Source organism: Nannobrachium achirus (assembly GCF_963921795.1).
Source record: "Nannobrachium achirus genome assembly, chromosome: 13".
Classification (NCBI taxonomy): domain Eukaryota; kingdom Metazoa; phylum Chordata; class Actinopteri; order Myctophiformes; family Myctophidae; genus Nannobrachium; species Nannobrachium achirus.
In genome coordinates this window covers 53711178-53722905 of record NC_137833.1, presented here as the reverse complement: position 1 = coordinate 53722905, position 11728 = coordinate 53711178, and the positions used below count along the sequence as shown (strand labels likewise).

General features: G+C 47.9%; 1 protein-coding gene across 7 annotated transcripts in view; it reads right to left on the bottom strand.

Moving 5' to 3' along the window:
• Nucleotides 1–1233: 1233 nt before the first annotated feature.
• washc2c (WASH complex subunit 2C) overlaps nt 1234–11728 on the bottom strand; it is a 47776-nt gene continuing 37281 nt past the window's right edge. For all 7 annotated transcript variants that reach the window (XM_080740956.1, XM_080740960.1, XM_080740959.1 and 4 more), the window contains exons 30-33: nt 9689–9929; nt 7833–8311; nt 2620–2824; nt 1234–1854 (exon numbers count right to left, since the gene is read on the bottom strand). In XM_080740956.1, the coding sequence (XP_080597082.1) occupies nt 1718–1854; nt 2620–2824; nt 7833–8311; nt 9689–9929 (1062 nt within the window). In that variant the 3' untranslated portion in view covers nt 1234–1717. The remainder of the gene's footprint in view (nt 1855–2619; nt 2825–7832; nt 8312–9688; nt 9930–11728) is intronic.

Sequence of the window (11728 nt, the reverse complement as noted above, 5' to 3'; positions counted from 1 at the left end):
TGTCACATCATCAGTTTCACAGGTGGAAACCTGATTATATGTCCAAAACCGTGACTTTTCAGGATTCAAATTCAAAAAGGAGCAAAAGTAGCTGATCCACAAGCTCGAGCTAGCTTGTAGATCTGCAACTTTTGCTACTTGTGTGATGCTGAAGTAGTATGATGAAGTCGGGCGTTAATTAATTAATTTTAAAAAAAACTAAAAGTTAGTTTATACGAGAGAAATATGGAGATAAGAGGTTGGTGCCCAACTGGCTGCAACGATATACACAGCACACTCTATAGATTTCATTTCATCATGCTGCCATAATGAATATACTGTATAGCAAGGTTCCCCATTTAGTTTTCCCCAAGGGCCGAATTATGTCTAGGGTACCAAGCCGAGGGCCACAACATTGCAAGGGGCGACGGTGGCGTTCCCGCTACTCCAGCGACAGTATTCGTCGTTGTCGGGTGAAAATCTTGTTTGTCCAAAACCGTTTTGAATTTATCATTTTAAAAATGATTTAAACTAGTGACCGCGAAGCGTTGTGTGCTTGTAGATCGGCTGTTTTCACTACTTTTGTGCGACGGCCTTGTATGATTTGCGAAAGAACGTACACATTTGGAGATGCGAGATTTCCACCCGACAACGACAACGTGTTGTTGCTGCTCTTATACCACCATTATTACTGGGGTTGGTGGGGGCCAGACAGTAGCCCCCCGCGGGCCGCAAATGGCCCGCGGGCCGCCTATTGGGGAACCCTGCTGTATAGTATACCATCAAAATGAAAGAGTCCTTTATCATTACTTTTACTAGTACGGATTCTTCCCGAGCTTCTCCCAAAGGGTCAATTCATACTCCACTTTTAGAGCCTAATTTATTTCGGTTCGGCTCTGTCTAAACTATGATATGGCGTCGTTCAGAGGATCGGGGGGCGGGTAACGTCATTAATTCGGCTCCGAATGACGCCATATCATAGTTTAGACAGAGCCGAACTGAAATACATTAGGCTTTAAAAGTGGAGTATGAATCGACCCTAAGGAGGTAGGAACTCCTTATGTGCCACTGGAAGGAGACCTTCCAGTGGCACATACATGTTTTCTTTAAAAGTCACTTTAAAACAGATTCATTTTAAATAACCACACGCTTCAGATAGGATAAAATATGTTTCTTTTTTTTTCTTTTTTTTACTTAAAAACAATCTTCCTTTTCGTCACAGCCAAGTTAAGAAATGGATGAAGTTCATATTAATAAAAACATTGTCAAAATGCCTAAACTCAGTAATTAAACAGTATCGATCAATCATCAGACGATATGGCACAGAACTAAAGACATGGAATCTCAGAGTGGCAAAAAGAGCCAAAAAGGACTAATAAAGAGCATGTGAAATAATCATTTACTGTTATAATGTCTGCAGGCCTCGAGGGTAAGCATGTAGAATGCTTATAAAGTGCTATCATGTGTGTTAAATAAAGACACAGTAATTAATAACTGCTCTATATTCTGATCTGTTACTCTTGAGATGATTCTTTTGTTTGGAAGCTGATCGAAATCACTTTCATTTATTTTGCTCCTTTCGATTTTCCTCACAAGAATAAGCCACAGTATTTCATATAAATATTATATCAACAGTGTTATCCTTGGTCCTTCGATCCTTCTGTCTTTGAAATGACAAAAAAAGCATTTTTAATGCACAATAATAATTATTGTACAAATCTGGGTGATGGAAAACTGTTCAGTTCCCACCGAGCGCGTTCAGCGGGTCGTCGAATATGCTGCCCGGATCCTCGGCTGCGCTCGTGTCCTGCGACGGCGGGGTTTTCTTGGACTTGCTGGGTGCCTTTGTCGCCGGTTTTACTGAGAAGATGTCATCTTTGGGGACAAAATGAACATGAAATATTCTGTCAAAAAAACTTCCATGACGTATTAAAGGAGCACCCATTTTCAACTTTATCTTCATGTAATATTAGATGGCCCAATTTCCGTTTACTCTCTCTTTGTCTTGTTGGGTGGGCTGTGGACAATTCAGAATCCTGCCTTTTTTTTTGCTATGGCCAGGAGCGTCGCACCAAATTCTGGGCCCTGGGTACAAGGATTCACTGCGGGCCCCCGCACAATTATTTTGTGTTTTAACTATTGAAAATTTGCAGATATACTGCTATTTTTGGAAAATCGTGAACATTTGTGTCTTTGAATATTTCAAATCCTTCTAAGGTTTTTTGAAAAACCTACAGTATGTTTCTATGTCAGTGGTGCTCAAACCTTTTCATGTGAAGGACCCCCAAAATGATATGTATTTGGCCACGGACCCCTATCTCAAAATATTTAGTTCCAGGGACCCCCCAGCAAAATTTGAGTTAAAAATGTCCGGTTAAAAAAATACATCTATTCAAATATTTGCACACTTTTTGCGACTTTTCAAAAAGAACAGATCTACAAGCTTGCAGTGCGGCACTCTGTGCCATGCTGTGAGCTTGTATAATTATCTGCTATTTTTCAATAGCTAAAGTATAAAATAATTAAGGCCCCTCCACCTTGGGCCCTGGTAACTCAGTCCCACTCCCCCACCCCCCACCCCCCCTTGTGATGCCCCTGGCTATGGCAGATTCGTCTGGTTTCCAGGCTATTATTACTTACCCATGTCGTCGTCGAATATGGACTTGGTCTCCATCTTCTTCTTGGCCTTGTCTTTTGGTTTTGAGGTGGGCGTCAGGTCAGCGAAGATGTCCACGTTGTCGTCAAACAGGCTGGCGTCCACCGAGGGCTTCTTGTCAAACAGGCTGCCCTCCGGGGTCTGACCAGAGGGCTTCTTGGAAGCTTTAGGCACAGAGGTGACCTCGTCCTGGGGGACAGAACACACAAGCTTTAGGCACAGAGGTGACCTCGTCCTGGGGGACAGAACACACAAGCTTTAGGCACAGAGGTGACCTCGTCCTGGGGGACAGAACACACTAGCTTTAGGCACAGAGGTGACCTCATCCTGGAGGACAGAACACACAAGCTTTAGGCACAGAGGTGACCTCATCCTGGAGGACAGAACACACAAGCTTTAGGCACAGAGGTGACCTCATCCTGGAGGACAGAACACACAAGCTTTAGGCACAGAGGTGAACTCATCCTGGAGGACAGAACGCACAAGCTTTAGGCACAGAGGTGACCTCATCCTGGAGGACAGAACGCACAAGCTTTAGGCACAGAGGTGACCTCATCCTGGAGGACAGAACGCACAAGCTTTAGGCACAGAGGTGACCTCATCCTGGAGGACAGAACACACAAGCTTTGGGCACAGAGGTGACCTCATCCTGGGGGGCAGAACGCATAAGCTTTAGGCACAGAGGTGACCTCATCCTGGGGGACAGAACGCACAAGCTTTAGGCACAGAGGTGACCTCATCCTGGGGGACAGAACACACAAGCTTTAGGCACAGAGGTGACCTCATCCTGGAGGACAGAACGCACAAGCTTTGGGCACAGAGGTGACCTCATCCTGGGGGGCAGAACGCACAAGCTTTAGGCACAGAGGTGACCTCATCCTGGAGGACAGAACACACAAGCTTTGGGCACAGAGGTGACCTCATCCTGGAGGACAGAACACACAAGCTTTGGGCACAGAGGTGACCTCATCCTGGGGGACAGAACGCACAAGCTTTGGGCACAGAGGTGACCTCATCCTGGGGGCAGAACGCACAAGCTTTAGGCACAGAGGTGACCTCATCCTGGGGGACAGAACGCACAAGCTTTGGGCACAGAGGTGACCTCATCCTGGGGGACAGAACGCACAAGCTTTAGGCACAGAGGTGACCTCATCCTGGGGGCAGAACGCACAAGCTTTAGGCACAGAGGTGACCTCATCCTGGGGGCAGAACGCACAAGCTTTAGGCACAGAGGTGACCTCGTCCTGGGGGGCAGAACACACAAGCTTTAGGCACAGAGGTGACCTCATCCTGGGGGCAGAACGCACAAGCTTTAGGCACAGAGGTGACCTCATCCTGGGGGGCAGAACACACAAGCTTTAGGCACAGAGGTGACCTCATCCTGGAGGACAGAACACACAAGCTTTGGGCACAGAGGTGACCTCATCCTGGGGGACAGAACACACAAGCTTTAGGCACAGAGGTGACCTCGTCCTGGGGGACAGAACGCACAAGCTTTAGGCACAGAGGTGACCTCGTCCTGGGGGACAGAACACACAAGCTTTAGGCACAGAGGTGACCTCATCCTGGGGGCAGAACGCACAAGCTTTAGGCACAGAGGTGACCTCATCCTGGGGGGCAGAACACACAAGCTTTAGGCACAGAGGTGACCTCATCCTGGAGGACAGAACACACAAGCTTTAGGCACAGAGGTGACCTCGTCCTGGGGGACAGAACGCACAAGCTTTAGGCACAGAGGTGACCTCGTCCTGGGGGACAGAACACACAAGCTTTAGGCACAGAGGTGACCTCATCCTGGGGGGCAGAACACACAAGCTTTAGGCACAGAGGTGACCTCATCCTGGGGGCAGAACGCACAAGCTTTAGGCACAGAGGTGACCTCATCCTGGGGGGCAGAACACACAAGCTTTAGGCACAGAGGTGACCTCATCCTGGAGGACAGAACACACAAGCTTTGGGCACAGAGGTGACCTCATCCTGGGGGCAGAACGCACAAGCTTTAGGCACAGAGGTGACCTCATCCTGGGGGGCAGAACACACAAGCTTTAGGCACAGAGGTGACCTCATCCTGGAGGACAGAACACACAAGCTTTGGGCACAGAGGTGACCTCATCCTGGGGGCAGAACGCACAAGCTTTAGGCACAGAGGTGACCTCATCCTGGGGGGCAGAACACACAAGCTTTAGGCACAGAGGTGACCTCATCCTGGAGGACAGAACACACAAGCTTTGGGCACAGAGGTGACCTCATCCTGGGGGCAGAACGCACAAGCTTTGGGCACAGAGGTGACCTCATCCTGGGGGACAGAACACACAAGCTTTAGGCACAGAGGTGACCTCATCCTGGGGGACAGAACGCACAAGCTTTGGGCACAGAGGTGACCTCATCCTGGGGGACAGAACGCACAAGCTTTGGGCACAGAGGTGACCTCATCCTGGGGGCAGAACGCACAAGCTTTAGGCACAGAGGTGACCTCATCCTGGGGGCAGAACGCACAAGCTTTAGGCACAGAGGTGACCTCGTCCTGGGGGGCAGAACACACAAGCTTTAGGCACAGAGGTGACCTCATCCTGGGGGCAGAACGCACAAGCTTTAGGCACAGAGGTGACCTCATCCTGGGGGGCAGAACACACAAGCTTTAGGCACAGAGGTGACCTCATCCTGGAGGACAGAACACACAAGCTTTGGGCACAGAGGTGACCTCATCCTGGGGGACAGAACACACAAGCTTTAGGCACAGAGGTGACCTCGTCCTGGGGGACAGAACGCACAAGCTTTAGGCACAGAGGTGACCTCGTCCTGGGGGACAGAACACACAAGCTTTAGGCACAGAGGTGACCTCATCCTGGGGGCAGAACGCACAAGCTTTAGGCACAGAGGTGACCTCATCCTGGGGGGCAGAACACACAAGCTTTAGGCACAGAGGTGACCTCATCCTGGAGGACAGAACACACAAGCTTTAGGCACAGAGGTGACCTCGTCCTGGGGGACAGAACGCACAAGCTTTAGGCACAGAGGTGACCTCGTCCTGGGGGACAGAACACACAAGCTTTAGGCACAGAGGTGACCTCATCCTGGGGGGCAGAACACACAAGCTTTAGGCACAGAGGTGACCTCATCCTGGGGGCAGAACGCACAAGCTTTAGGCACAGAGGTGACCTCATCCTGGGGGGCAGAACACACAAGCTTTAGGCACAGAGGTGACCTCATCCTGGAGGACAGAACACACAAGCTTTGGGCACAGAGGTGACCTCATCCTGGGGGCAGAACGCACAAGCTTTAGGCACAGAGGTGACCTCATCCTGGGGGCAGAACACACAAGCTTTAGGCACAGAGGTGACCTCATCCTGGAGGACAGAACACACAAGCTTTGGGCACAGAGGTGACCTCATCCTGGGGGCAGAACGCACAAGCTTTAGGCACAGAGGTGACCTCATCCTGGGGGGCAGAACACACAAGCTTTAGGCACAGAGGTGACCTCATCCTGGAGGACAGAACACACAAGCTTTGGGCACAGAGGTGACCTCATCCTGGGGGCAGAACGCACAAGCTTTGGGCACAGAGGTGACCTCATCCTGGGGGACAGAACACACAAGCTTTAGGCACAGAGGTGACCTCATCCTGGGGGACAGAACGCACAAGCTTTGGGCACAGAGGTGACCTCATCCTGGGGGACAGAACGCACAAGCTTTAGGCACAGAGGTGACCTCATCCTGGGGGCAGAACGCACAAGCTTTAGGCACAGAGGTGACCTCATCCTGGGGGCAGAACGCACAAGCTTTAGGCACAGAGGTGACCTCGTCCTGGGGGGCAGAACACACAAGCTTTAGGCACAGAGGTGACCTCATCCTGGGGGGCAGAACACACAAGCTTTAGGCACAGAGGTGACCTCATCCTGGGGGCAGAACGCACAAGCTTTAGGCACAGAGGTGACCTCGTCCTGGGGGGCAGAACACACAAGCTTTAGGCACAGAGGTGACCTCGTCCTGGGGGGCAGAACGCACAAGCTTTAGGCACAGAGGTGACCTCATCCTGGGGGACAGAACGCACAAGAATACAAAACACTTTTAACAACAATAGTGTTCTGCTCCCAAGGGCGTGAGGCCTTGTTAGTTTGGTCAGTTTGGAGGTAGTCTAACATTTTAAACATGTTGCGACAAAAACCATAACATGCTTTCACCCACTTTCTGCCAGTGTGCTCTCAAATATACAATATATTTTTTTCCTTTTTATGAAAATGTATTACTTGTTATAATCGATTAAAGGACAACTCTCAACGAGGGTTCATATTTTAGATAGTCATTAGAGAAAAGAAAAGATGAGTGTTAAAAGGTTTTCATTTACTTCTTTCTATCGTTTTAGTGATTTTAATTTTGATTTGCATGCATGCCATTGCCCCCAGGTTGGGGGCATGCATGCAAGTGGCTAATTGTGTATTTTTAGACACAATAAGCCCATTCCCAAGATGCACCACAATCTTTCATGGGCAGATGTGACTTATGGGGGCTGGTGTAAATAGTAACAAAGAAATTGCCGGCTTATTGTGTCTAAAAAGTCATATTTAGCCACTTGTAAGCATGCCCCCACTCACTGAAATCCAAATACTATGGCTAAAACAATAGATAGGGGGTCCCTAGCTAAATGTTTGATAACTCTGAGAGTGTACAAATGGACTCCCATAACTCTGACAGTGTACAACTGGAACCAAATGGACCCATTAAAGGGATCCCTGGCTAATACGACAAATATGCCTTAATACATTATAATTGTCCTCTATAACTACAATGTAAAATTAAAAACACCTCAATTATTTTATTTCTTCTAGAAATAGCGAATCTTTCAGTCAATAGGGGAAATGCCCATCGCAAGTTGATGATGTCATAAATGTCATGTGTGATCTATCCCTATGGAATTTATGGCATGCATGTGCACATGCATGCCATACATTCCATAGGGATAGATCACACATGCCATTTATGATATCATCAACTTGCGATTTCTCCTATTGAGTGAAAGATTAGCTATTTCTAGAAGAAATAAAATAATGAAGGTGTTTTTAATTTTACATTGTAGTTATAGAGGACAATTATAATGTATTAAGGCATATTTGTCGTATTAGCCAGGGATTCTTTTAAGGGTCCGTGACCAAACGCATAGGAAACTGAGGGTCCTCCTTTTTGAGAATCACTGTCCTTACCTGGAAGATGTCCGGTTTGGCTGGACCACCGCCACTGCTCTTGGCCTCTTTGTTGACGGCGGGCGTGGGGGCGGAGCTCTTGCTCGTCCCGAAGATGTCGTCGTCGTCCTCCTCCAGGAAGGACGGCGAGGCCTTGGCCTTCTTCGCCGCCGTCGACCTGGGCTTGACCTTCTGGAAGAGGTCGTCCTTGCCGATGTTGTCGAAGAGTGACGGAAGTGCGCTTGTCTCCTTCTGCGGCCGCGGCGGGCGTTCCTGCTGTCGCGCGGCGGGCGTCTTCGCCGCGGTCTGGGAAGGGGGCGCGGCGTGTTTGGCGGCAGACTTGGGGCCGAATAGATCGGCGCCGTCGGAGGCGAAGAGGTCGTCTGGGTCGGGCGGAGGCGTTGCCAAGGCCTTGCGGTCGCTCCCCGTGGAAGAGTGTTTCTGTCCAGGGTTTGTGGACGCTGCTGGCAACGTGAGGACAGAGGGTCGGCCTGGAGGTACTGTTGGGACAGTCATGACATTTTAGTTGAACCGCTGAACCATTTTAGCCGGGGACACAGTCCCTCAAAATGGGAGAGGACCTGTGATGTTCTGCCATACTTTTTATTTCTGTTTTATCTATTAGTTTGGTCATTAAGGTCCACAGAATGAGAGGCCTGCTCTGCCGGAAACATCGCGAAAAAAAACGTTATGGCCATGTGTATATTCACTGTCCCATTGACTCCACTACCCAGGAACAGAAAAATATTTAAAAAATAAAAAGAAGCTGCTTTAAGTAGCATGTGAGGGGTCAAACTAGGGATTATTCATGATTCTGAATCCATGGCAAGACCTCTCATTCTGTGGACCTTATTGACCAAACTAATAGATAAAACAGAAATAAAAAGTACGGCAGAACATCACAGGTTCGACCCTATTCCTTAAGCTTTTGGGCATGTGGGTCCCCGACTATTTAGACCTGAGGCCGGTTCTACAAAATGTCTTCTAGATCCTTTTCATGTCAAGGACCCCCCCCAACATTATATGTATTTGGCCGTGGACCCCCCCATCTTATAATATGTTGTTCCAGGGACCCCGGGAACAACATAATTTAAAGATATTATATTCAAAGATTTGCACACATTTTCGATCTACAAGCTCATAGCATGGCACTTGCTATGAGCTTGTAGATCTGCAATTTTTTAATAGCTAAAGTATAAAATAATGGTTAAAGGGTTTAACATCTAAAGTGACACAGATGCGTTCCAGGTCTGAATGGGTTAATTGAACATTTAGAATTTATGTTTGTCTTTTAGCTTTGTGAACACATTGCACAGGGCAGATAATGTGACAAATAACTAGAATATACCAGTAAGACGCCTACAGTAAGGGCGACAAGCGGCCTAGGTCGCACCATGTCTTGGCCATCTGACCTCACCTATATGGAGGCCACATCGGCCACATACCACACTAACAGAATCCATATATGGCCAACACAGATGGCCAAGACATAATTATCTTTGTGGCTGGTTCTACAGACAGGGATCTCCATTATATGGGCATAAAAGGGATTCTGTGATTGTGGTTCCCCTGACATCACAGTGATGTCAGCATGATGTCAGAGCAGCAAACCCATAGACCAGGGATGAATACAAATACATTGGACATAAAAAAAATACATTTTAATACTACTATACTAGTCATTAAGATACTAATATAGACTGATGGAATTAAAGCAGGTCATGTTTGGAATCATAACAGCTGAAATCAATAATATATCCGTATTCCAGTATTAACCTGCGGGCCGCATTAAGTGAAGATGGGGGCCAGTTGCCCATGTATGTCATAGACCATAAAAAAGCGTACACGTCCAGACGGAGACGATGAGAGCCGCTCACCTGGAGGTTGAGACGACAGGACAGGGTCAGGGAGAGTCAGGGGACGGACAGCGGGGTCGTCGCGGCCGGTCTGGAGGACGGGAGGAGACGAGGCGACGGTGGGGGACAGAGCGGGGACACGTCCTCTGTCCCCGTCCGGGGCGTCCTCCTCCTCCGGTCTGTCCTCCCCGGACGCCTGCACAGCCTGCTGCCTCGCCGCTCTGGACTGGGGCCTCCGGCGCACCGAGCCTTTGGCACGACTCTGTGAGAGAGAGAGAAGGAGAGCAATGATGTACAGCAGGAAACAAAGAGTAAACACAGTACAGAGCAGTGTTGTTTCTGACAGCAAATTTTGATTTAGTTTTAGTCATAGTCTTTTAAATAACATGTCATTTAGTTTTAGTCATAGTCTTTTAAATAACATGTCATTTAGTTTTAGTCATAGTCTTTTAAATAACATGTCATTTAGTTTTAGTCATAGTCTTTTAAATAACAAGTCATTTAGTTTTAGTCATAGTCTTTTAAATAACATGTCATTTAGTTTTAGTCACCAGTAAGACTCCCTAATCGGGAGATAAGCGACCGTAGGTCACTTATCTCCACCATTAGGGCAAAAATTTGTTTTTCCAAAATCTTCCTGATCCATGTTGATGTAGACATGCTGTGTAGTGATTTTCGTGATTTTAGGGCAAAATGTGTAGGAGCAGTGTCCAAAAATGTGTTTTTAAAAATCGGCCTGAAGGTGGCGCTATATGGGACAGATTCATGCTGATGGGATGAGTGTAGACATACTGTGTAGCGATTTGCGTGATTTTAGGGCAAAAACTGTAGGAGCAGTGTCCAAAAATGTGTTTTAAAAATCGGCCTCATGGTGGCGCTAGAAGAGGGCCATGTGAGAAATGAGAAGTGGGGTGTCCGCGTTGCCTTGGCGGACGAATAGGTACCGGCCCCGGCTCTCCCGGACCCTCCTAGCCCGAGTTACGGCATTTTATGTGAGCTGCAGTGGAGGGGGTCCTCCACTGGGGGCGCCACCACTTTTGCATCCGTTCTGGAGCACCAGGAGTCGGTGGTCCCCGGGAATTCCCCGTGAGCAGCCCCGTTGGGGTGGTCATTTTTGCACATTTGGTCATTTTTTACATCTGGGGGTCCCCCAGGGACCTGGGGGTCCCTGGAGCTCCGGGGGTCCTTGGAGGTTGTACTTTGGCAGGCAAGGAGCGTGTGTGCAAAATTTGGCATGGATCGGGGCAACGGTTGCGGAGATATGAGCAGGGCAATAGTGTGACGTGTGAGGTGTGACAGACAGACAGACAGACAGACAGACAGACTGACAGTTTGTGCAGATTTTGATAGTAAGTGCGACCTACGGTCGCAATAATTTGGTCACCTGAAAAGTATTAGTTTTAGTCTAATTTTCGGCGACTAAATCTACAGTTGATTTAGTCAACTGAAAAGTATTTTGGCAGGCCTTGATGGCATCGTAATGACTGATTTTACACTTGGTTATGTACTTAAAATAGCAGATCTACAAGCTCACAACGCGTCACAGCGCCATCTTAGTACAATGTTTAAATCAGGCTTCTCTCTTCTCTGCTCCTTTGGCGGGAACCACTTCCTTGTGGTTTAATAAACATCTAGATCTAAATCTACCGCAGATTCAGAATGTTTGAGTCTGTAAAAAGTACAACATTTTGAAATGGAACGTCCCAGTAACAGAGGAGTAAACACCAACACACTGTTGCTCAAAGAGCCCGACACATTTTATAATTGACCTGTTACTACGTACTAGTAAACACCATTATTTTATGCTTTAGCTATTTAAAAAAAATGCAGATCTACAAGCTCGCAGCGCTGCGCAGAGTGCTGCGCTGCGAGCTTGTAGATCTGCTATTTTTGAAAAAAATTGTGCAAGTCTTTGAAAATGTCTTCCAGATCCTTCTAAGGTTTCTATCATCAGTGGTGCTCAAACTTTTTAATATCAAGGACCCCCAAAATGATATGACCGTGGACCCCCATCACAAAATATTATGTTCCAGGGACCCTGGAGAAAACAATGTTGCACAT